Source organism: Babylonia areolata, chromosome 32, assembly GCF_041734735.1.
Source record: "Babylonia areolata isolate BAREFJ2019XMU chromosome 32, ASM4173473v1, whole genome shotgun sequence".
In the NCBI taxonomy this organism is placed as follows: Eukaryota; Metazoa; Mollusca; class Gastropoda; order Neogastropoda; family Buccinidae; genus Babylonia; species Babylonia areolata.
In genome coordinates, this window is record NC_134907.1 from 7,800,596 (window position 1) to 7,826,964 (window position 26,369).

The window sequence follows — 26,369 nt, forward strand, 5'->3', positions numbered from 1 at the left end:
CTGTAACTCTTCATTGTAATCAAAACTCGTTCAGTCCAATCACTGTTTTGTTCACTGTTTGAAATAATGCAAGGCGATTGACGTGCATAAAGCCAACGCCCAACTTATGATAGCGAAGACCTTATCAGAAACCGGGAAAGCAAACGTCGTCTGCTTGTTCAGTCGCCAGTTTTACAACACTGGGTCTCTCGTCCCATTGTTTGCTTTGGAGATAGTACATGGATGCTTAGCAAAATGGTATCGCAGTACATGTAATGTTTGACAAAATTTTATATCTGGTTTTCCTTGTGTGTAATGTTTTTTAATTTTTAATTTAGTTTTAAGTAACAAGAAAAGTATTGTTTTATATTTTTCAAACAGAACATCATAATGAAAATTTCAACTTGTAAATACTCAGCATGTTATATGTAATATTGTTGGAGTTGATGTTGGTAAAATATACATGTACTGTTCATGTTTACTGAATCTGAAAGCTCATCAGTTGACTTATTGCCAAGGAAGAAACCTACAATTATTTTAAAATTTCTATGCAATAAAGGTCATTATGACTTAAAATTTAGTTCTTTGTCATAGATGCACAAAGGCTGACATCTGACAGCTAATGGTTGCAGACATTATTTTGCCAGAGTGAAAAAATATAGTATAGCCAGTAAGATATTTTTTAATCCCACACACTTTTACTTCATTTAAAAATTATTTTATATATATATATAATTAATATTATTATACATTTTGTATATGTGATGCCATTGTTGGTTTAAAAGTTTGGACAAACACTGAATTTGCCTTCCCCCACCCCCATCCCCTCCCTCCCTATGTGAAGAGCTGTGGAAGTGCTGAGGAAAATGGAAAAGTCTTGAGTGGGAAAGGGGGGGTGGTGGTTGACTGATTTAACAAAAGGCATTTTAATTTTTATATATGTACATGAGACTTTCGTGTTGTGGAATCACACACCTGGCAAACTTTGCTTTGTTCAGGAAATAAACCATGAGTGAAGAAGTTGATGAAATTATTAAGTCTGTTCCTCCTTGAATTGTGTGATAGGCCTAGGTTTTAAAATAGTATATAAAAGAATAAAAATGCCATTATTCATTCTTTTTCTTCTTTTTTTTTTCAATAGGAAAATAAAATCCTGAAAGGGAAATGGTATGTTGACTCTTTGGTGAAAACCAGTCCCAGGAAATCAGATGGATACATAGTTGTCGGACAGCAACATGAAGTACATTGCTATTAGCAATTCATCCATAAGTAAATACATCTCGGTTACGCATCTCAGTATCTGATAAAGTAGATATTGACAGCTATCATATAGAAATGTGGGACAGTAGCCAATTTTTATTGAATAGGTAATGAGGGGTTGGCAAAGGTTTCAATCGGTGCAGGTTTTTACTGGACTGACACTGACAGCATTGTGTAACGCAATACAAGGACATTGACCTCTGTGCTGAGAGTATGATTGGACAGCCACTTCGCAATGTTCAACAGTTTATACAATATGATATCCATTGTCTAATGATTATGTACCCCTGTGTCACATGCAATCGCGCATTCAGTAAAGTCAGTATGTTTTGCATATATACCCACACATGACACACATGAGTATAGTTTTGTGAAAGAAAACAAAGTTCAACTTCAAGTGCCATTTTCTTGATATTAAGAATGCTTTGCACAACTTAAGTTTAGTATAACTTAAGTTTATTGTAGAAGGCTTTGGAAATGCGCACAGTTTGAAGTTTAGGCACAGATGCTCTTAATTTTGTACATTTGTCATAATTCTGTGTGTGTGCATATGCACAATCGATCATACATATCAGGAATGTGTCTTATAAGTTTGTGGTATTTTTCAGAAATAATCCTAGTTTGCTTTAGGAATATGTTCATGTCCCTTGTACTTTTAGACTTCTCAATTGATGTTCGTTATAAATCTGATACTGAATGATCACTGATAACAACTAAAAAAGGGTAAGAAAATCAAAGTTCTCGAGTTAGTGAAAAAGGGAAAGAAATTAGCAGTTACTGTTGTTGTTTTTTCTTTCCATTACTTTTTCCTTTGCCAGAGCCGACTGTTCAGTCTTCCACCACCCTTCTTGTATAAAGTTCATGATTGTTTACCGTCACCTGTTGAGGTTCTCTGAAAAAAAAAATTTGCATGTTTCACAAATTAGAGGGATGTTAGGGGATTATTGATGTTAGGGGATTATAATAAAACCTAAAGCATACAGCAAGATGGTTTAACGTTGCGCGGTCCCCCATATTATCTTTGGGCAAAATAAAATCATACTACTAATTTGTAGAGGGTGGTTTCCTAGTGTATTATTTTACACCTTGATTGACATGGGTGGAGCATGACTTTCAGAGTTCATTTCTTAGCAAGACAAGGCAAGTCGGCAATATGAGATGTTGAACGCACAGAGTATAAAGGTCACAGTGGGCTGTGAACGGAGAGAGTGACTGTAGTGTGAGTGACAGTGACTGTACTACACAGGCCTAACTGTCGATTCAGTTAGAAGTAATCGATTCAGTTAGAAGTAATCGCGTTCAGGTGTCCTCCCCACAGCTGTTGCGGCAGTTGTAAACCTATCAAGACTTTGAAAGCTAGAGTGGCATCACCCTTTTGCCAGCCCTAGTCCACTGCTCCCCCCCCACCTTCCCCATCCTTTCAGTTTAAAATTGTATGGAAACGCGTGATTTTGATCTCTCACATTCTCACACGGTGACACGCATGCATATGACTCAGACACGGTGACAAATGAGAACACGCACACACACACACACACACATGCTGCTGTAAGAGTTCTATGATACTGTGCCAGTTTAGACAAGTCACCATTATTCAAAGCTTAATGTTTTTAATTGTCATTTGAACCACATGTCTATACTGTTGTCACAGATGAAGTTTAGGATTGATGTTGGGAAGGAGGGGGTTGTTTACACTGTGATATAGATATAGATTTCAGTTTTCACAGTAATTGTTACTTTTGAAAATACAAATGAATGCATGCACACACAAATTGACCTTGTCGCAGAACTTCAAGTCCCACACATGCTCTGTTTTCATTGTGTGCTTGGACACACACATAAACACTTGCACGCACACACACACACACACACACACACACACACACACACACACACACACACACACATATGCCCCTGCACACATACGCACACGCCCCTGCATACATACACACACACACTGTGATACACCTCTTCACCTCTTCCCTTCTAATCTTGTCCAGTCTTCCGTTCACCCTGTTTTTTCTTATCCTCAAAACATACACACTCTTGTCTCTCCTAGCTCCCCTTTCTCTTTGTCTTCCACCCCACCTCTCCCACCTCCATACTAGCCTACACCCACCCCACGCACCCCACTCCACAGAGCTGTCAGTGACATGGACCACATAATGGGTAGAGGTAGAGTTAGGCAGGAATGGTTCATTCGACCTCCAAGCCTTTGTGAGTCCCATGGGAGGAGGGGTAGTAAACCCGGACTGGTCAGACTGGTGTAAAGGTTTGGGGAAGGGCACACACCTCTACCCATAGAGCAAAGCAATTGACAGCTCCAACATGAAACAGCTGGCCCAGGTCCATCAGAGCTGACCAGCCCTACTTTTGAAGCTGACATGTGTGTCTGAAGTATTTGGGGTTCTTGCACTACACCTTTGCTGCTTTCATTTGTCATGCGAAGTCTTCCAATTGCAACGCTTTAATTAGTCCAGATAAGTCCCTTCCAATTGCCTAAATTGTGAGAGGCAAAGCCTTTGCGCTGCTTGATGTGAACAAATAATTGCAGGGCTGGGTCATTGCCTAAGGTCAATAGTTTAAAGTTTGCACTTACTGCAGTTCAAGTAAACAAGGGAGGAGTTTTGAACTTGCAGTTTGCATCAGTTTACATGTTGTGGGAGGGGTGGGGGGAGTCTTGAAATCGGCAGCTGAAAAAATAACTGTTTACTTGAATGAGGTGGAGCAGGAAAAGAAATATATACATGAAATTGAATGTTTTAATATTTTTACAAAGAAGAAAAAAGGAGGAGAAAAAAACCCACTTTATGGATATTTTTGAGTTGGCCATGCAAGCAAAAAGATTTTAAATTGAGTAGAAAAGGGAGAGAAATGTTAAAATAGTTAAGTTTAGTTATCACAATATATATATCAGCAAGTAGTGCTTTTTTTTTTCATTGTAACTGTGCCTGTTGGTGAATATTACTGTTTAAAAAAACCCCTCTAATATTAGATGGTGTAATGGAAAACACTTAGTGTATGTACACATCAAGTACCTCTTGCAGATTAAAGTGGACAAAAGTTAAACAGTTCTAGTTTGATCAGAAAACAGTTTATACAGTTTCACTACAGTAGGTGTGTGTGTGATGTCAGTGAACTTGAACATGTCCCACACTTGACCCAAGGCACACCTAGTAGTAAAAGTCTCCGCAGGTCTGAGTGTGATTTTCCTGTTTCTGACGTTGTGAGCACAATTCCCCCGGGCACTCAACATAACTTATAAGGATTGGCATTTTCACTACTCAGCAAGCTTGAAAAAGTTAATGTGGTGGTGTGTGTTAGTGTCGGTACACCTCACTTGTGATATAGATCAACTGGCCATATCGTTTGGTGTAAAGTTGTCATAAGTGTTCTCATTAAACAAATATTTCAGCTAACCATCCCAGCTGATAGTATGATACACACACAAAAAAACCACAGAGCTTTTTGTAAAATTGCTGTTTTAATTTTATATTAATTACTCTGCTGGCAGCTGCTTCCTTTTCATCTCAAACCTGCCTTTCAGTGAGTGGTAGGTGCTTGTTGAATATATTATGAACCCCAAATATGTAAATTGTAAGTAGATTAAACTGCAGGGACATGTATGTGTGTGCCCCCAAAGCTTGTGGCAAGAGTAATGAATTGGTTTAGTGCCATACACAGTGAAACAGGTGGTGGTGTGACTGTCCCTACAAGTACAGTCATTTTTATGGCCTCTGTCCAACACAAGGCCTACACATAGCTAGAAGAGCTAAGTACAAGGCCAATGCATAGCCAGAAGGGGTAAGTGGCTTGGGCGACCATGTGTGTAGGGTCTGCTGATAGTGATAAGTACTGGTGTGTTGGCAGAAGTCTGTTCCCCACATTGCCAACAGAAACATTCATTATTGTATACACTTTGTACATGCCCACATGACATAAAGAATAGCTGTTTCAGCTTGTAGTACAAGAGAAAGGTTTAGAAAATGACTGTGCTGCAGCTGTGTCGTGCTGTCTGTCTCAGTGGGCCATTTGTCATCTGAGTAATAGGGCTGAAACTGGACCTTATAGCTTTTTAAAATTTTTATTTTTATTATAGTCATATTACACCCTTTGTTTCTCCCTTCTCGAACAACACACTCACTCACACACTCACTCATGCACTCACACTCAAACATAGCATATATATTATATATCCTTCATAGTTTCTAACAGAAAAAAATTGCTTCACATTAAGCGTGAGCCTGGCCATGTACCTTCTGCAGTTCTAGTTTCTGATGAATGCAAGTGTGCACCTCATGGCTCATGTTTCTCTAATCCCCTTAGCTTTACCCATGTTGTGCTCTTTGCATTAGTCGAGACAGCCCAAGTTTTGAATGTTAACAGAAGTGGAAGAGCAGGGGAAGAGGCAGCATGAGAAACGGAGGGAGAGGATTTTTAAAAGTCTGCCCTGCTCTCTCTCAAATTTAACATGGCCTTTTAGGATCAGGCAGACCTCTGGTTGCAAACCAGATGACCTTTACTCAAAAGGTCAGCTTCAAAAGGAAAAAGGAAGTTGTGGGTGGGTGGTTTGGGAGGGGTGAGGGGGTGGATATTAGGGAGGTGGGTTGGTTTGCTGAACTTAGCATGCTCCCTGACAGTGACATCCTCGCCTTAATCACTTGGGGTGTTTCTGACGAGGCAGGTGTTAAAGATCATCATGCGTTTGAGTATGCAGAGTTAATTTAAATTTTATATAAACAATTTTTTATCATTTAAAAAATATTTATACTTACAGAGTGCGTCTTTTTTTTTTCTTTTTTCTTTAAAAAAAAAAAAAAAAAAAAAAAAAATAAGGATGAGAGGTTAAATTTGTTCAAAAAAGCAAATGAAGTGGTAGATATTTTTAAAGTGGGTTTCTTTTGTGGAAGTAGAGGATTTTAACTTGTCCTATGCAAGCACGCTTATGTTTAGACTAGTTACAATGCACAACACACATGTACAAGGTATATACATGTACAAGCAGTGGTACATTACACACTAGAGAAAGTTACAGAACAAATCTCTTAACTTTTTTAAAGCGGATGACTTGTCTGTTATGTATTAGTCACACAATGTTGTTTTTAGGAGGGTTTAAAGTTAAGGCTGAGGTGAAAGGGCATTAACTACACAAAAGAAAACTATTACCATTGCAGGGCTGTTGATAAGTTACAAACATTTAAATAAGTAAAACAAACAAACAAAAAAACCCTCTAAATAACGGAATTGTAGTGTAGGAAAAGCTGGAGTAAAAGGAGGTGAAGTGGAAAAAGACAGAAGTAGTATAGCCTGTGCAGTGACTCACTCACTCACTCATATCACTCAAGCCATAGTGAACCCAAATTTTGCCAGGAAAGCCTAGAAAAGCCTGGGTGAAACAGGACAGATTTTTAGAAGTAATACAGGCTGCTGCCCAGCAGTTGCAGGCACCATGGTGAACATAACCTGCAGACTATTTTTCCTTCTGGATCCTCCCTATCCCCACCCCTCACTTCTTCCCCTTCAGAGACAAGGTGTGAAGGAGGGAGGAGAGATAAGACTGGAGGAAGGCCGGTTTGATGTGGACTGAAGGGGTAGGAGATAGTGCAACTGGGGAGAGGGGAGGGGAGGGGGAGAGAGCTCTAGCAGTGAGTGTGAGCAAACCATCATTCAGTCTGGGGGGGAAACAGGAATAGCCAGGCTTTTCAGAACACAGTGGAAGGAATGTGCAGCGATGCTTCATTCTGTGTCTGTTCCAGTCTGTGCTGTCAAGGTTATTTTGGGCTATAATGGGGGTGGAGGGTTGATGGGCTTGTCTAGTAGAGGTGCAGAGTAGTACAGCTCTTGTCTGAGTCTGCTGCCTGTGGAGTGTGTATGTGAAGCATTTCAAGTATGCATGCATGCTGCCCCACTGCAGCACTCCTTGTGTACATCATGTGCCTGTGGGTGTGCTGGTGGTGTGTATGTGTGTGACTGAATGTGTACTGGGTGCCTCACCCCAACAGTTGTCAGAGACCATTCATCATGGATGAATAATTATAGATAATCCTGGCCCTGCTTATTGCCCACTGCGTTAGGTTTTATTGCCTTTCTAATTGTTTTTAAATTTTTTCTTGAAGGTGGAATGGATTTCTTCACAGTCCCATACACTTACAAAAAAAAGTTACATGCACGCTCACATATTTACAAGTTTGAAAGATGCAGTTCATTGCAGTGTGAACGCGAAGGATGAGAGTGATCTGGTGAGAATGATGAATGGGTAAATATGTGTGTTACAAAAGAGACTATTAATAAACTGGGTATGTTTTATTGTGGGTTTTCTTTTTTTTCTTTCTTTTTAATGCATTTTCAAGCCTATGAGATGGCCCTCACCCTTGCAAGAAAATTACAGAAGGTCACTGATAACCGTAATGCATTAAACCAGTGTGTACTGTACTGGGGAACTTTGCACGTTCAGTACAGGACTTTTTTTGTTGTTGTTGTTTTTTTTGTTTTTGTTTTTTACCTTGCTTACATACATAACACAGGATTGTGATAAGAGAAACGTCACACTCACTTTCTGCCTTGCTTACAAAGTAGGTTTAGAAAGACACTTGTAACTTTTTAATTTGTCTACATACAATTAGAAAGCAGTGTTTGTTTCGAATGGTATGGTGTGTTGTTTGGAAGACACATTGTGGATGTACACTATGGTTTCAGTTGATTTTATCTCACATGATTTAGGTTGAAGACTTTAGCTTTGAGCTTGCTGCTACAGTGATAACACTGAGGTTGGAGTTGATTTTTATATTTATGACAAAGGGCACACTGATTTCAGTTGATTTTTTATCTTGTATTCAGGGTGAAGACTTGCTTTGAGCTTAACAGTACTGAGGATTAAGATTACCTCCACATGTTGCAGTATAACTTAATATTGGCCTTGGGGTTCAGTTGTTCATGTCAGAATGATGGAGTACAGGCTGGTGATGGTGATATATTTTTATTTTAAAGCTTCCTGCATATATGAGAGCAGCCATCACTGTCACTGTCAGGCATCCGGTAACGGCGTGCTTTGTAACTTGCAGGACAGGAAAATATATTTATGGACATTCAGAGGATGTGTTGAAACCATTAATAAAAAGTTTGAGTGTAAGATGATCATTCATATCGCATGCATCCGATCTGAATATTTGTAGACTTGAGTCAATTGTTGATTGTCACAATAAGTGTGAGAATAATGGAGTGTGGATTGATTGTGAGCGAATTTAATCAAAAAGTGGCTGTGTATTGGCCACTTTTGTGCTTTGCAGGTGAGGTAACTTGGCATCTGACTTAACTACCGGTCGTCTGTGCGTGTGTGCCGTGAAACTGTTTTTAATCATGCAGCTGAGGTTGCTTTTTCACGTTTGACCCACGAAACAGCAGGAGACGTCGCCGGCATAAGTTTTTCTTTTCTTGTTTTTTTTTTCTTCTTCTTCTTCCTCCATTGGCGTATTGCGTTCCTGATGCTGCTCTTGCCTGCCAACAGGTAATTTTCTACAAGGGTTTCTTTTTTTGCATGGCATGCAGAGTGAAATGTGACTGCTGCCAACTCCTGAATCCCGGCTGTCATTGTAGCTTTGTGGAGCTCTGGTTGGGACACGGTCATCCTGGCATGTTTTAGCCCATTGCTGGTCAAGAGGAGAGAGCTGATTCTTTGGTGTTTTAACATGGGTTGTGCTGCTAACTACAGTGTCCCCTCCCAAGTCCTTTCCCTTGCACCAGTTCATTGCAGATTGGACAGTTTACATCAAGTGACGGATTGTGTGAAGCTTTGGAGTGTTAGTCTTGCATGTATTAACATTAGAGTGGAGGTGAATGCATTTAACAGTATGTTTGCAGTAGATGTAATCATACCCTTGTGCTCCCAGTTTGCACTAACAAGAAGTCCAAGGCAGGTCATGGTTTTACATGCAAACTGACTGTCGAGGTGCGTGTACACATTCGGTGCAAATCGTAGAACTGGATTACTGCACCATGACTGTTAGTGCAGTTCGATTTCGAAGTCATTGTGATCCACTTCCAAGTTCCATGAAGAAGCATAACTAGTTGAATCGATATTTTGAGCACAAAGACAGGTGTTATGGAACATGTAGTTCAGTTGAACGTGATTAAAATAATGGTCACAACATGAAGTGGTGATGAACTTTGCCTTCCTCCCTGTAAATGTAAAGCAACAAGCTTTCTTCTCCCTTACATCTCCATGGCAACCCCTCCCTCCCTTTTGTAGTGTGGATAGCTTTTCTTGATAAGAAAATAGCAATGTTTCATTCTGACAGATTAATTGTGCTATATTTGTATCCACCAGTTAACTATGAAATTTATATTAAAAAGAAAAAAAAAAGTATTGTGCTTCAGACCAGTGTATGTTTACTGATTAAGAGATGTGATAGAATTTTATAGAATATTTTTATTGAAACTTTGACATTGACTTATGGAATTAAGCCCATAGCTTTTTTTGACATATTCAAACTAGTGAGTCACCCCCAAAAGTATGCCTTTGCATATATAGTAAAATGTCAATCTAATTTGTCTTGAGACTGTATCATTTGATGTTGTCTCTAACAAATAAATGTTCATGTAACAGTGTTGCTTTGAAACATAACTCAAGAATTGGGCTGTTGGTACTTTTTTTTTTTTTAAGGAAAAGAAATCTGCATTTTGAAAATGAGGGAGAAAAAAAGGAAAAGAAATCTGCAGTTTGAGAATGAGGGGGAAAAAGAATTGCCTATGATTGTTTGGGTGTTTTTTGTTTTTTTTGTCTAAATACAGTCCATTGCCAGCCAGTGTTAGACATAATTTTTACAAGTATGAGTTGTTTTTTTGGTTTTTAAGTGAATAGCAGGCTCCAAATACTTAACAGCAGAAGAAGAAGAATAAAGTACTGATGTATTCAGTTGTTGTTGAAGAAAAATGAAAGTACTAGTTAAACAGTAACAGTGCTGAAGAAAAAAAAAGTACTGGTGTATCATCACTGTGCTGAAGTATAAGAAGGGATCAGTGCATAGTCACTGGGCTTGAGAAAAAAAGGGAAGGAACTGGTGTATACAGTCACTATGCTGAAGAAAAAAAATTAAGGACACATTGTGTTGCACTCGGGCAGCATTGCCTCATGTAGTTGACCAGAATTCTCCATACACTTGAGGAATCCCTTGCCGCTCTTTCTGTGGTGAAGCAGGTGGTTGTGCAGGTGTCTATGGGGACAGGGGTTGTTCCAGTACACAGTCCATCAGGTGGCCTGAGGGGTTCTCTCTCAGGTTCTGGTTGGAGCTGCATGATGGCTGTTCCTGTTGAGACAGTAAGCCTCATTGGTTAGGACCAAAGTTTTCATCCTGGAATACTGACTTTGTGGTTTTGTGACATTTTCATCTCGCTTGATGTCTAGATTTTCATGGTCATGGAACTGCAGAGAATTGTGTGTTGGTCTGACAAGGCCACAACAGTGTCCATCATCCATGGTGTTGGCTCTGGTTCTGTTCGAGTCAGACTGGTGTGTCTGGATGCAGCTGGCAAAGAGTCTTTTGTGGCTGTAACTAGTGTAAGGGCTGGTCAGAATATGTAAAAGTGCACCTGACAGTGGGTTGTTTTTTTTTTTGTTTTTTTTTTTTAAACTCTGGTCATCACCATTCCTGAACCAGTGGTTTGAACTGGACCCCCTAACTTGCTCAGTCTGTTCATGACTGATGGAGATGCTTGCTTGCATAATGTCATCCCACTGCCACTCCCTTCTTGCTTCTAGATGATATTTTTTGCAGCAGCGTTCACAGCTGAACCATTGTTCATATGCATGCTGTGCGCTGTTTCACCTGTAATATGTGAGGAATGCTGAAGAAGAAAAGTTGGGTCACTATTTTAAAGCTTTTCACTGGAAGGTTAATAAGTGACTTGCGTTTGCTTTTTTTTTTTTGGTTTTTTTTGTTTTGTTTTGTTTTGTTTTTGTGCACAATTTTGTTTGTGTAGAAAATATCAGCAGTTCAGCAAAGTATATTTTGTATATTTCATGGAAAATGTTCATGGCACAGCTGGTTGTTAAATGAAGCTATTCATAGGCTCATGCCAGGGTAAGTTTCTGGACATGCTTTACCAGCACTCAGAAAACATTCAAAACATCTTTGAAAATGCATTAGTGCATTTCATGGTAAAGACCAAAAACACAGTGTAGAGCTTCTTTTGGCATAAAACTAGTTTGAAAAATAAAATGTGTGGCTCGTTAGTGTGGGCCTCAGTGCCCAGATGATATTGAACAAGGAACTGGAAAAGCTCATTTGAATGAAGCTTTACAGTGAACTGAAAGTGCATGGCTGTTTGGTCTGGATATGGATAACAGTAGCAGGCAGCATGAGCCTTGACTCGTGTGTGTGTGTGTGTGCGTGTGTGCGTGCATGTGATTTAGTGGGTTTGTTTTCATGATTCTGCTAATGTGCCATTTACATGATTTTGCTCTCTGCAAAGTGTGGATCCGAAATCTGTTCATGTCAGCACCCGCAAAAAAAGGTTAACTGGTATGAGTTTGATGCTTGGATTCTGCAAGGGGTGTATATACTTTTATTTTAATTTACTACAACGCTTCCGCTGTTAAGTCTGCAATATTCCCAGGGTAGCACAAATTTTCAGCATATTTTCCAGTGTACTTTAGTCTAGGCATAGGCTTTGTTTTATTATGTGCTCTTTTGTACGGATATTGGCAGTGAGACAGTTGATTTGAGGGGACAGGGTTGTGGGGGTTGTAACCATCCAGTGTATTGAAGCCAGTAAACTGGTAATGCCTGTCTGCTGGTGTGGGTGCTGTGGACTTCTTGGTCAAAAGGTATTCAGATGACCTACACCCTGATTACGAACAGAAAATCAGTTACTGACTTTTTTTGTTTCATGCCTGTTAACTTACAGTGTTACCACAGTACTTGATGGTTTTAACATTGTGCTGTGAATGAAGTCAATGCAACGAACCTATTGATTATGATTATTATTACCAAAATTATTGTGTCATAGGAAATTGAACTTAAGGGATTAATAAACACTTAGCATATTATTCCTCAGTTCCTGTGGCTTGTTTTAAGGTAGTGGACATCTTGGCAGTTTTTTCGTCTGTTAATTGTTGAAAGACCGAAATTAAAAGTAGATCTGAACAGTTGCCTGTGGCATTTTGTGTGTGCGCGATTTTTGCTCGTTCCTACGGTCATCAACAGATGATGATCAAGATTAAAATAGCGATGGGACATGCATTGTGCTAACACTTACATTGGTGTGTTTGAACCTGTAGTCATTCCAGCAGCATGTGGAATGGAACGATTATGAATGCATTATCATTGATTAAAATGACTCCGGTTTCTTTTGGTCTGATTACTATATGTACATGTTTTTGTGAGTTTTGCCTTCTTCAGCTTAACACGATTTTATGTTTACATGTGAAGTGGAAATTTATCATAAATCACTAAATATAGTATGATTTATATGTCTTTAGTTTCTTTACGTCTTCATACACTTTGAACATGTGTTTTTGTGATTTTGTGTGAGTGATTGATTTTGTCACTTGTGTGTGTGGCCTTCAGCTTTTAAGTCAGGTATTTTATTTAATGTGTTCATTTTTGTATTCTCTTCTTCAGCTGAAGACCGTCTAGTACTTCTGTTTAATGTTTATTAAACATGTAAACATGTTTTTGTGTCTCTTCTTCAGCATGAAACGAGTCTGGTATTTTTTATTTCATTTAACATGCGCGCATTTGTCTTTTGTTTTTTTCCAGGTTGCGACCGCACCTGAACCACCATCACCTACTAACCAACCATGTCTTGGGATTCATACGTGACTAGCATGGAAGGAGAGGGCTGCCAGTACTCTGGCTTCTTTGGCCAGGACGGCAACAAGTGGGCCGAGTCTCCCAACGCCTGCCTGAAAATCAACAAGGACCACATCGAGAACATGGTCAAGGGACTCAAGTCGTCCACCATCAACACTGGTCAGTCAGTCCTTTTCGGTGACCGTAAGTTCTTGGTGGTGAACACTTCGGGGGAGACCGCGGTGATGAAGCAGCTGGGGGGAGAAGATAAGATGATGGCCTGCGTGAGCCTGACCCGAACGGGGGTGTGTGTCGGGGCCGCCTGTGGCGAAAAGGAGAAGTGCAGTCGCGCCAGCGCAGAGAAATTTGCCGAATACTTGAAAACCAACAATCTGTAATTTAAAATATTTTGTATTACTTTTTTGGTTTTGTTTTTTGTTTTTCGATTTTTTTTTTTTTTTTTTTGGTCCACTCAACCAACCCACTATCATGGAAGTGTTTCTGTTTTTCTCTCTTTCTCTCTCAGAATTCTCCCATTTGAAAAGGAATGGAAGAAATGTTTTCTGTTCTTTTCCCTTTCTCCCCCCCAGAAATAATCATAACAAAATGTTCTCATTTTGTACATGAAGTTTTTTCCTTGGAAAGCTTTGTGTGGGGGTGATTGAGCATTCAGCTTATTTTTCATTCCACAAAAATACACTTCCATTCTGGTTGTTTTTTGTTTGTTTTTTTTGGTGGGGGTTGGGGGGGTGTGGGTCTGTCTACATCCTGTCCTTTTCTCCATTGCCTAGAATGTATGTCAACACTTCATACACATATTGCTGCAGAATGCACACAGTTGGTTAATGGAAGATGTATCCGAGAGTCTTTGAGCTCGACATTTGCTGTATGGGGTCTCTGATAGGACAGTTGCTCTGTTCATTATTGTGAAGTTGTTCACCTAGAACTAGTCAGCCTTCTCCTGAATTGCTAGGGTAGGGTTGTGTGTTCAAAACAGTCAAGAAGCCAAATGTAATCTTGGTCGCGCACTATGACGCTATATTTCATGTCCTGAACACCTGATTGCAAGATCTTTTACTTTTTGAACACTGACAGTCTGCAGTATGTACCGAAGCTGCGTTGATTCTAGTCCAGGACACGAGTCTGTACATTATAATCACTACAGAGGTGTGGTTACAGTTTGTTAACACCCGTGTTTCTCAGTCTGTTTTTGGCGGGGGAAGCAGCTTTTGGTGGGTCTGGTGCAAACAGCATGCATGGAAGATCTCGTTATCTGAGGGACCAGTTGTGACATATCAGGACTATCAACAGAGACCAGGTGTTATGCAGGAGATTGAGCTGTATGAATGGTTGAGGAACATGTCAAGACCTGAAATGAAATAAGACCAAAGAAAAAACAAAACAGTATATTCAGTCTTTCCCACATTGTTATTTTGGTTTAACTGCATTTGAATTGAATTGTTAATGATCTTTACACTATTGGAAATTATGTCTGTTTGTTGGCAGTCAATGAATGACTACGGTACAACTAGTCAGTGATGCGAACAAATTACAAAGATAGAAAAAAATGGTCTGGAGCTGAAGAAAAGGAAATTCAGGCAGATGACTTGGCCAGGAAATACAGGACAAGAAATCAGACCACTGCATTTTACACATTTTGTGTTAGCTTCACCACAGGTTTTTAAACTGTTAGAACCTACTCTTTACTAGTCATTTTTCGTGTGAACAAGGACTGACAGTGATTTACAGAAGTGTGACCCAAGTAAGAAATTAAAATAAAATAAAATAAACTGTCTTTGATTAGTGACTGGGCTTTTCTCATATTGGGAGATACTGAAGGAACAGGTTGGCTAAGAGAGAAGACTTCATAAAAATGTGAGATTGCACACCGACACATTTCCTACTTCTCCAGTGCTTTTTTTTTTTTTTTTTTTTTTTTTGTAATTGCACTTGTGTTATTCTTGGTTAGCTTTTTAATTAAAGGGGGGAAAGGTTTGTTTTTTGTATCAAGTTTTTCTGGGATGACGGTGGTTCCATCAATGTACTTTTGATTTGAAGATAAGCAAGAACAGAGTATTTTTGTTCCCTTTGCGAAAAGTGCATTTTAAGATTGAAGCTATTTGACAGGAATGTAATTTTTGTCGGAAATGGTACTCTCAATTTAGGGAGTAATTGCAATATTTGAGCATTGCAGTTTCACTTGTTCCTGTTGCCTGTAGTGCAAGTGGAATTTTGTTCATTATTCATTGTAATGGAGATAACTTTCCATTGCTGAGATGTTGAAGTCAAAACCGTTTATCAGCTTATTGTAGGCCTGTTGTACCACCAGTAATAGGAAGGGGTAGAGTACCCATGTCAGCCCTAATAGCAGACATTACTAGTACATCATTTATGTCTTGGGTTTGGGGGGAGGGCGGGGGGGGGGGAAGGAACTGTCGGTTGTCAATAAAACCACCTACCTGTTAATTCAAAAGTGATCATCACCTATTCCATCAACTTGTGACATTAGAAAACGGAAACAGGGTCGTAAAAAATTTTGCCAAAACATTGTTCATAAGTTTTTCCAGTGGTCAAAGTTTTTGCCAAAATGTTGAACTGTATATTTCCAACCATGTGGTTCTCCCTGGTCAATCTTTCATCAGATGAGATCCTGGGGTCTTGCAGGATTAAAGTCGGTCTGCATCCATGAAAAAGAACAGTTACATATTGCAAGGAGGGTATCTTTTTGAATGCATGTTAATTTGTTTGGAACTTTGGTCATTGTTTTTCTCCTGCGCTTTGGTGAAAATTAAGTTATTTGGAGCTTTTGTGTGTCACTTGTCAAGTTGATTTTTATTTGAAATATGTATGCATTTATTGTATGCACCCAAGTTGGCTGTATAATGTAAAATGTAACATTCCAGCAGCATTTATTAAAGGGGGAAAAAAGCTGTTTGTCAGTCATTTGAGGCATCTGTTTCTGAAGGAAACCATGCTTGTTAACATCTGATTGGTTTGATAAATATTGATGGTTTATGACAAAGTTCAGTTGATTCTTTGTATGCTTTTGACCAGTACTAATGTTTTTCGATGATCTATTGATTTAAGTCCGTTTTTTATATACACAACAGTAGTCACTCTGAATTTTGAGAATTAAAGCCTGGCATTGAAATGTTGGTTAACATTTGTGTGTCCAGGGCTTGTTTGGCATGGTGCCAACACAGAGATGGTTTACTTGCATCTGACTGGGGTGCAGGTTACATAGTAGACTTTTACATAATCCAGTTTCATTTTTTCCCCACCCTCTGAACTTTAATGAAGGGTTGGGTCGTTTTTCTTCTGCTTATAGTTATACTTTCTTCTAGTCAAAGAAGACTCAGGTTGAGTGATGGCTTCCAGGCTGTAAAAGGCCAATTAGTCCTGTGGCTTTATCCGGTCTTTCCACTTTCTGATGGAGATCAAAATGGATAATGAAATGTAACCATTTTTCATGCTCATATGTATTGTTTCTGGTAGTCACAGTACTTAAGAGTTTTGTGTGTATGTTTTTTGTGTGTGTGTTTTTTTTTTTTTTTTTTTTTTTTTTTTTTTTTTTTTTTAAAGACAATCAAAAAAATGGATTTCTCTTCCAATACTTGTTTGAAGTTACAGTGTATACCTGATATTAGTTTCTACTTTATATTCCAACAATCAAAAATTGGATTTCAGTTCTGATGCAAGTTCCTTGTAATGAACAGTTAGTTGTAGCGCACACCAGGTTACAGTTTCTATTTCTTGTGCATGTTTAATTTGTGCAGCTTTTGTTATAGGTTGTTGTATTTTAAATATTGTATTTTGCTGCAAATACAATTTAGCAATTGAGCATTAACTTTTTTTTTTAACTTGTTGGTGTTGGAACACTTTGAATTGGTATCAAAAAGATTTGAGTGGAACAAAAGATAAAAGATGGAGCAATGAAAAATACAGATGCATTTGATGTCCATTTTGTTTCAGCTCTTTTTGTGTAAATATTTTTAAACACCAATGATGTCATGAGCAAATGTACCTCAGTATCTGTATCACTTATTTAGTATCGCTTATCTTTTGTGTATGTCCCACATGCGGTACTGTTCTACCGTAAGCATCTGTCTTGTCTGTATGACAACAGCCCTTGTGAATTTCCCTCACAGCACATGGTGGTGTACTACCTATCCTGACTGGGCTGTCATCCCAACTTGTAATTCAACAGATTGAAATGTTTCTCTGATCTGTACAATAACATACAGCACCAGACAGGACAAACACTGTTTCCTGCAATGCGTTTTTCTCCCCTAAGTCAAACTGTCAACCGGCAATTACCTGAGAGCTGTGAATATCAAAACCACTTGGTATTTACAGATAAAGCTTTGTGAGAAGTCACAAAATGTTACAATGCCAAATTGGAATGTGTGTGTTCAGAAGAAGGAATTTCATTTAGACCAGCACTGTTATCCTTCCTGGTCCACTTTTCCCCCTTCCTTCTTTCTTGTCATTTTATTTTCTCATATCCAGTATTAAATTTGAATAAAATAGTCTAACATTCTTGACCTGCTTAGTTAGTGTGTTTTTTGTTGGAACGAATGGAGTTGAGGAGTGGTATTGCCGTCAGAAATAAAAGAAACAATTTGTGATTGTTCTTAATGGCATGCACACATTGATTGTATTCTTGGTGATTTTATCTGATGTTGCGCAGTCCTACTGGACTCTTGTTGCAGTTTAAATCTTCATGACTGGTTTGAGTATTCTTGCTATATATTTTTTCATCGTCATCTCTGTCCCCAAGCATAGCTAGAGCATCTGAATTTGTTTCATTAAAGTGCATAAATAGCATGCAAAGGGAATTAACTAATGCATTCTACAGTATTTCTGGCTGTGTCCACAAGTCAGTTTGAAGGAAAAACTGGTTGATTTCGGTACATTTTCTGCGTTCTTCCAGCATCAAAATGGCAGGGAAGCCTGTTGAAACTGAACTCCCTGGGTTGAATGGATTAATTCTACACACACACGCGCGTGTGCGTGCGTGCACACACACTTTTCTCTCCTTGTCCCCACCCCACCCCCAACCAATCCACCAACCCCATCCCTCCCATTTTTTAAAGAAAATTTTATTCCTGTGTAATAATACTTTTGAGTGCAAGACATCAGTTTGAAGACTACTAGTAACTACTACACAATTGCACACCCCTACACCTGAAAAGTGAGTGTGTCTGCTGGTACTGCCTTACACTGGGTTCAGCGTACTTGAATGTTTGACATCTCACAGTCACACACCACAGCTCAGAACAAGGTTCGCCATCCTGGTAACATTCCTGCTTTCAATGCTCACCAAACTTGCTCTGACACTGCTTTATTTTTGTTTTACTGTGCTGTTTTTGTTTTTTTTCCTTCTTTTGTTTCCCTCTACATCCTTGACAAATTCACTCTTTGTAAGAGGACGAAAACAGGCCATTGTGCTCTTATTCCTTTCCCTCAGTTAAACAAAAACACTATTTCAAGTTCATCAGCTACAGAGCATTTTCTTTGGCTACATGCATCAACTAAGTCTTTGGGTGTCCTTGCATGTGTGTGTGAGAGAGAGGGGGCATCACACATCCACAATACAAATATTTACTCCACTTCTAAAAATTTTATGGCGCTAGTCAGGTGTGCAAAGGGGAAATAACCTACTTTGGGAGGTTATTGACCGTAGCTACTTCAGTTTTCTCTGCATAGGCAGGTAGTAGTTTGCACAGGACAGGAATCGTATCCCTGCCAGAGTCTGCACTAGTGAGTGGGTTGTGGTAAGTATGTTACGTAATCGTAATTTTAGGAAGAAAATTTCCTTTATTTATACACATTTGTACCCAGACCTTGTGCTTTCCACTAAACACAATTAGCCCCTTTTTTTCTTTCTCCTTTTGTTGATAAAAATGTTGATGATAAAAACAGTTTGGTGCATCTGCCCCAAGTCTGCTACAAAATGAGATGTAAATTTTCCAGCTTTTTTCATGAACTGGTGATGACGTCTATTTTGATAATTTAAAGATTTTTAAAATTTCACTGTCAACCCTACTAGTCCCAATCCCAGGCAAACAAATGTATTGTCTTGGTCATGAATTAATGAGAAAGATGAAACAGGTACCCACCTCATTAAACTGAAAAAAACGATACCTTTGGAAATGTGTTTAATAAAGTTTAATCATTAATGAAAAGTTTGCTTGTTCTGTATGACAAACTGGTATCAAAATTTGATTTGTAAATGTTTGATAACCAAGTTTCATGCCTTCCATCTCTAAGTGGCTGTTGAACTGGGCATACATGTGCATGAAAATTTTCAAGCTTGTCTTCAGTCTACATTTTAAACCTGTTGGATCATACAGAAAATAAATTTGACATTTTTGGACTGGACATGGGGGTTTACAGCAACAGCATAATAAGATTTTATCCATTCTGTTCTGTTGCGGATTTGATGATGAGATTTGTGATTGTGCATGTTTAAGTGTCAGTTGCTTTTATTTGTGATGGTGAATGGATTATTGTTAGCTCCCTTTGGTTTACTTAATTACTTATACATACCTAAGTGTTGTGTATTGTCAACAAGTTGGCAACTTAGAAATAGGGCCTATGTTGTCTGAAGATAGCTGAGAACATTTAGGAATGTGAATAAAATTTACTGTTCCAGTGAAGAAGAAAACCCTTGAATCAGATATCATTTGCATGGTTAACTAACGTCTTTACTGTCCAGTTTAAAACCAGAAGATTGTTTTTGGTCACCTTTGCTGCAGTACTGAAGATGTTTTTGGTCACCTTTGCTGCAGTACTGAAGATGTTGCAACTATGGATATCAAATATTTGTGATAACATATCCGCTAATACAGCAAAAAATCACACTTTGAGGAGACATTAAACTGAAAAAAATAGTGCAAATATCACAGAAATCAAGAACAAGGATCAGCTGGTTGTGTATCAGAATTTTATTCACTATCTTCGGAAAACTAGTGACACAGCATGTTTATCAGTGTTAATTGACATTTTCCAAACTGCCCATCAATATCAAGCAGAAATTTCAGTGTAAAATCTTCACCTTGTTTCAACACTGGTTCACAGTAAGTATGCTGAAAACAATTTAGATCACAGTGCTCTAAAGAGATGGGTGTGGGGAGGAATGGAGAGCATTTTTTTTTCTTAGGCACACATACATATTGCGGAGGGGGGGGGGGGGACATGTTGGGATCAGTTAGGCAATAGACGTCTGATTCAGTGTTCACACCCCATTTTTCAGCATGATGTGTCCAAACATACATAAACCACAAATTATGTCTGTAGCCAAAGATTAATGTGTTCAGTAAAACTATTGGTGATTGACATGATTTTTAATTTGTTAATCATCGATGCTTGTACGAGTCTGCACAGAAAAAATGGGAATCTTGTTCAAAACGGGACAGTGTTTTCATCATGACACAACGCTTCACTTGATAAATCATATTTTATCTTCACATCTTATTGTTGCGCAAATTACTTCTTGTCCTTGGCTGGATCTCTATTTCACAATCTTACCAATATTTTTAATCTCACGAGTTTGTAAGGGTTATGTATTCTTGCAGTTGTTACACTGTTCCTAAAGAGAAGTACAACCAAAAACAACAATGTAATTTGGGAAAAGGTTTTGTCAGTTTCAGGTGTTGTCCCACTGCATGCATGGAGCAGTTTATAGGTTTTTTGTGTTTGTTTTCGCGCAGAATGTCCAAGATGATTTTTAAAAAAGAAGAAAAAAAAAAAGTCACAATCGCGTCACGTCATAATCCTTTTTCGGAGCTTTACGGTAAACTTTTTTTTTTCTTTTGAAAGTCGTGAAAGGACATTGCAAAGTAGTATGTTGTATACCGCTCAGGAGCAACGTTTCTTTTATCTTATTAGTAACTCATGAAAGGATACTTCACATTTTCCTTGCTGCTTTTTCTTTCTTTTTTTTTTCGCGAAGGCCAATTTCCGAATTTTGCACTGGTCGCAGACGAGCGTTGGCAGAAGGGAGATAACTTACATGACGCGGTGCTGTCGACTGGTGAAAAACTGCGCAAGATTGTGCGCGTGGTTTCGTAAGCATCATATCTAAAAACACCCACGCACACTCGCAAGCGCGTGTGTGCGCGCACACACACACTACCCCTCAAATATTACTTGGAGCGGAAAGACTTAATCATATATTAAGTAGGCAATTACAACACGCACACACACACATTTCAATAACTTGATCGAAGCAAACCTGTACGTAAGTTTACTGACAGTGCAGGAGTATGATGCAACTGCCTGTAACAAGTGGAGTGAGGCGGTGAAAAACTGGGGTGACATTTTCCATCCACGCATAAGAAAGATACCTGCTTCGATCTTGCTTGACTTGTAGGCTACAGATTTCTTGTTCTCCCTCCTCCCCACTAATCCGTTTTGTTTTGTTTGTTGTTATGTGTGTGTGTGTGTTTAATCGATCAACAGTGTGCAGCCGCTTTTTCTCTTATCTCTGAAGCTTACACACTTGGAATGAGCTCCCTCTTTGGCTTCGTCAATCTCAACACTCAGTTCCTGCATGTCGGCCTTAGAACCTATCTCTTCCACCAACCCCCCACCACTTCCCCACCCCTCCTCTCCTCCTTTCTGGTCTACAGTTTCTCTTTCTATTCAGTTTCGATTTCTATGCTTGCGTGTGAATTTCTGGTGTGTAAACTGCGCTTTGATTTGTCTCTGAAAATGATTCTGTAGTCACTGATAATTAATTAGCAGTAGGAGGAGTTGTAGCAGTATTAGTAGTATCAACAACCCATCTCTGTAAATCATTCACATGTTCTTTCATCAAAGACTGCATTTTCAAACACTGCATAATAGGGGCCTATTTCTTGAATAGAAATTGCTGGCTAAACACACACACACACACACACACACACACGTGTGTCTAGGTCTTGGTAAGACTTTTCTTTTTATTGTGGTGTCTCAGTGGGTGTTGCTGCTAATGCTCTCCCCTCATACACGTTAGTAATGTATCGATCAAATAATAAAACACGACAGATAGGTATACCTACATGCAGGTGATATATAGCCTATTATCCGCGCAGCTTTCCAGAATTACCATTGGAAACAAAAGTTCGTGTTTTGAAGCACATGTTATGTTGATAGGTGTCTTTCCCCGGCTATAGCAGGCAGCCAAGCACCAAAACACTCATATTCCTAAACAGGTTATTTGTATTGGTTTCGACTGTACTGTATTGTATCGTAATGCATTACTTTTTGTCAAAACAGATTTCTGTGAGTGAAATTTCGGGCTGCTGTCCCAGGGGAAAGCGCATCGTCACACTGCAGTGTCACCCACATTTCTCTCTCTCTCTCTCTCTCTCTATCTATCTCTCTCTATCTATCTATCTCTGTCTTTCTGTCTCTGTCTCTCTCTCTGTGTCTTTTCTGCCGTACTGCAAGTGTATAAATTTTGATTCTGTTTTACTATCAAAGTGGATTTTCCCACCTGGATTTTGTCAGAGACAATTCGGTTTTTTTTTGCCATGGGTTCTTTTACATCCACAAAGTGTTTGCTGTTCTCTGAACATCGTTTTATCATTTCATCTCAAAGATTTAATACGTTGACGTTGGTTTGTTGATGTGTAACATTCCGGTTTCAGACCGCAGCCAAGCAGAGAAACGTTCTTTGTGTTCTGAAGCACATGACTGACTGGCCTTAAAACCTGTTTCCAAAAATAGCTCCCCCGTGCCCTCTATTATTTTCTGACCATAGTTTCTCTCTAGCCTTATATCTACATGTAATTTTAAAGTTTTGTTTTAAATTACCTCGTTTCAAAGTTATGAATGCTGTGTGCACGTTTGCAGCGCTGCGTAGGCGTAAATAACACATTGATCATTAAATATGATTGTGTTATTTGTTTCCATGCAAGATTTAGCGCTATGTAGGCCTAAATATTAAATTGATCATGATGACTGCTTGTTTCCGTACATATTCAGCACTATGTAGGCCTAAATAATAAATTGATCATAATGACTGTTATTTGTTTCCGTACAAGATTTAGCGCTATGTAGGCCTAAATAATACTTTTATCATCATGACCGTGTTGACGGGGTGTGCGATGCCGGTCTGTTTGCAGACACCAGAAGTACTAAAAGTTCTTTGTGTTTTCCAGAAGCACATGATAGACTCAGCAGATCGCGAGTAAAGCGCTAAAACGTGTGTTCTTTGTATTCCACGGGCGATTCATGTACTGACATGTGCGTTTACTGTTGCAGACATCGAAGCACCTCCACCCCCACCCCCCCCCGCACCCCCTCAGAAAAAGAAAAGAAAAGAAAACCGTTGTGAGACGTTAAACTGCAGAACGAATGACAGTTGCACATTTTCGCTTATAATCCAGCCGATTGTACAGTACCTTATCAGCACTGTCCTACTCAATAAAGATTCGGCCATGTTTATTATGAATTTGTCACAACTGGATAAAAACAAAAACAAAACAACTTCAAAACAACACGTTGCATGTCATATCATTACCTTAACCTTTTAGTTCCTTAAGACAAATAAAACTATGATGTACTGAGGACATCAGCACTTCCACTTGATTTGAGTTATCCCCAGATTACAAAAATATAATAATGATTAAAAAAAGAAAAGAAAAAAAAGGAATAAAGATACTCCAAGAAAAACAAAAAAGGGGGACAGGGAGGGTGGGGGGTGAGGGGGGGGGGGGATATGAAGGCAAATAACACTTGCAGAAAACAGACAGCTAGTGCCCAAACCAGTGTTTACGATCTCACTACTTAATCGCCAGGGCAAAACAACACAGACAATACGTCACAGGCTGTAGAAGAGAAAAGAGAAAAAAAAAGTGTGAAGGCATGGTGAAAAAAAGAAAGGTGAATGGACTGCGAAGACTATAACAGACAATAGTGAAGGAAGAAGAAGAGGAAGGGGGGGGGGGGGGGGGGCGAGGGGGGGGAGGACAGAAACAACGACAGCAATAGAAAAGAGGAAATTTCTAGCACAAAATTTCCAAAAGGCGGGGTTGCTATTTATACCTGAAGAATAAAGACCTCTCGGTATCCCACGCGGTGGAACGAACGTTCTGTGTGCATCAGAAGCAGGTCACGTGATGACTTGTGTTAACTGGGTTCTGTTGAATGCTGTAAGACACAGAAGCATCAAAATGTTCTATGTTAGATGTTCCAAAACAACAAACAACAGTTCGTTATTATTCAGAAGCACATGATGACTGTGCTGACAGTGTGTGTGTGCTGAGTGTTGAATGTTGTAAGACACAGAAGCATCAAAATGTTCTACGTTAGATGTTCCAAAACAACAAACGACAGTTCGTTATTATTTAGAAGCACATGATGACTGTTTTGACAGTGTGTGTGCTGAGTGTCGTACACATCAAAGCACCGAAACGTTCTATATGAGACATCAAACCAACCAAAAGTTCTTTTTTTGTGTGTGTGTGTCACATCAAAGCACCGATACGTTGTATCTGACACATCAGAGCAACAAACTAACAGTTCTTTATTTTTTGTGTGTCACATCGAAGCACTGAAATGTATCTGAAACATCAAACAAAGCAACAAACTAAAAACTTTCTTTATTTTTGTGTGTTGCCGGTGTGCAGATCAACAAAGTGAGAAAAAGAAAAATGAAGAAGAAGAAAAAGGCCGACTATGTCTTAGTTGTCCTACACAAACAACCTGATAAAAGGTTCTTTATTTTTGTGTGTTGCCTGTGTGCAGATCAACAAAAGCGAGGGGAAAAAGAAACATCACCATGTCTTGGTTGTCCTACACAGACAACCTGGTAAAAAGTTCTTTATTTTTGTGTGTGTTGCCTGTGTGCAGATCAGCAAAGACAAAAACAACCACCACCATGTCTTGGTCGTCCTACACAGACAACCTGGTGAGCTGCAAGGTGGACATGTGCGGCATCCACGGCACCAACGGCGCCCCCTGGGCACAGGTGGAAAAGTTCAAGTGCGCTCCGGAAGAGATCTCCTACGTCACACAAGCCATCGCCAACAAGGACAACAACATCTACGGCACGGGTGCCAAAATCGCCGGCAAGAAGTGGACAGTGATTCGCCTGGAGGAGGATGACGGAGTGTTGGTCCTCAAGGGCAAGGACCCCGACAACCTGAAGCAGACCCTGGTGGTGGCACTGTCCGGGCAGGCAGTCATCTTCGGAACCAGCAGTGATGAAAACATGCAGGGATCGGCCGTCCGTACTGCAGTAGAGCGCATGAGGGATTACTTGAAAGGCTGTGGCTACTAGCTGAAAGAAGAAAAAGAAAAGAAAAAAGTGGTTGGTTGGGATGCTACATAGGGACAGCAGCGTTTCCTGTCTTTGTTAGTTCTGGTCGCGTTGTTTTTGTTTGTTTTTTATCCCAGTTTTTTGAAGTCCAGCAATTGTGTATGTCGGTACGTTAACTGATAGCGTTGTGTGACGCTTGTTGTTGTTTCTTTATAAATCTGTGTACCGTCTCCTTGTGAGAGAATGGGTTGTGGTCAGTTTTTGTGGCCAGACCAGACAGAATAAGTCATGCCTCGTTGTCCGCTTGTCTTTTCTTTTCACATAAAGTACGACTTGGGTTATCAAAGCAAGATTTTTGGGGGGCAACGAACATGAAAATTGTTAGATGTGGTGGAATGTACGTCCATTTGCTTTGTTGTGAAAATGCTCACCATGAAAGATGTATGGTTATTGCTAGTCGTGTTTCTTTTTAGCAGGGGGAGGGTGGGGCTGGGGGCTATCTTTGTGATGCTCACCATGAAAGATGTATGGTTATTGCTAGTCGTGTTTCTTTTTAGCACGGGGAGGGTTGGGCTAGGGGCTATCTTTGTGATGCTCACCATGAAAGATGTATGGTTATTGCTAGTCGTGTTTCTTTTTAGCAGGGGGAGGGTGGGGCTGGGGGCTATCTTTGTGATGCATGGTGAAAGATGTATGGTTATTGCTAGTCGTGTTTCTTTTTAGCAGGGGGAGGGTGGGGCTGGGGGCTATCTTTGTGATGCTCACCATGAAAGATGTATGGTTATTGCTAGTCGTGTTTCTTTTTAGCAGGGGGAGGGTGGGGCTGGGGGCTATCTTTGTGATGCTCACCATGAAAGATGTATGGTTATTGCTAGTCGTGTTTCTTTTTAGCAGGGGGAGGGTGGGGCTGGGGGCTATCTTTGTGATGCTCACCATGAAAGATGTATGGTTATTGCTAGTCGTGTTTCTTTTTAGCAGGGGGAGGGTGGGGCTGGGGGCTATCTTTGTGATGCTCACCATGAAAGATGTATGGTTATTGCTAGTCGTGTTTCTTTTTAGCAGGGGGAGGGTGGGGCTGGGGGCTATCT

General features: G+C 39.6%; 1 protein-coding gene across 2 annotated transcripts in view; it reads left to right on the plus strand.

Moving 5' to 3' along the window:
- Positions 1-25,773, plus strand: part of LOC143276724 (uncharacterized) — a 26,333-nt gene extending 560 nt beyond the window's left edge. The window contains exon 2 of one of the 2 annotated variants that reach the window (XM_076581385.1): positions 12,996-17,572. In XM_076581385.1, coding sequence (XP_076437500.1) covers positions 13,037-13,426 — 390 coding nt within the window. In that variant the 5' untranslated portion in view covers positions 12,996-13,036 and the 3' untranslated portion in view covers positions 13,427-17,572. Of the gene's footprint in view, positions 1-12,995; positions 17,573-24,872 lie in introns of those variants that run through there. The other variant, XM_076581384.1, reaches the window with a different exon arrangement.
- The last annotated feature ends 596 nt before the right edge of the window (positions 25,774-26,369 follow it).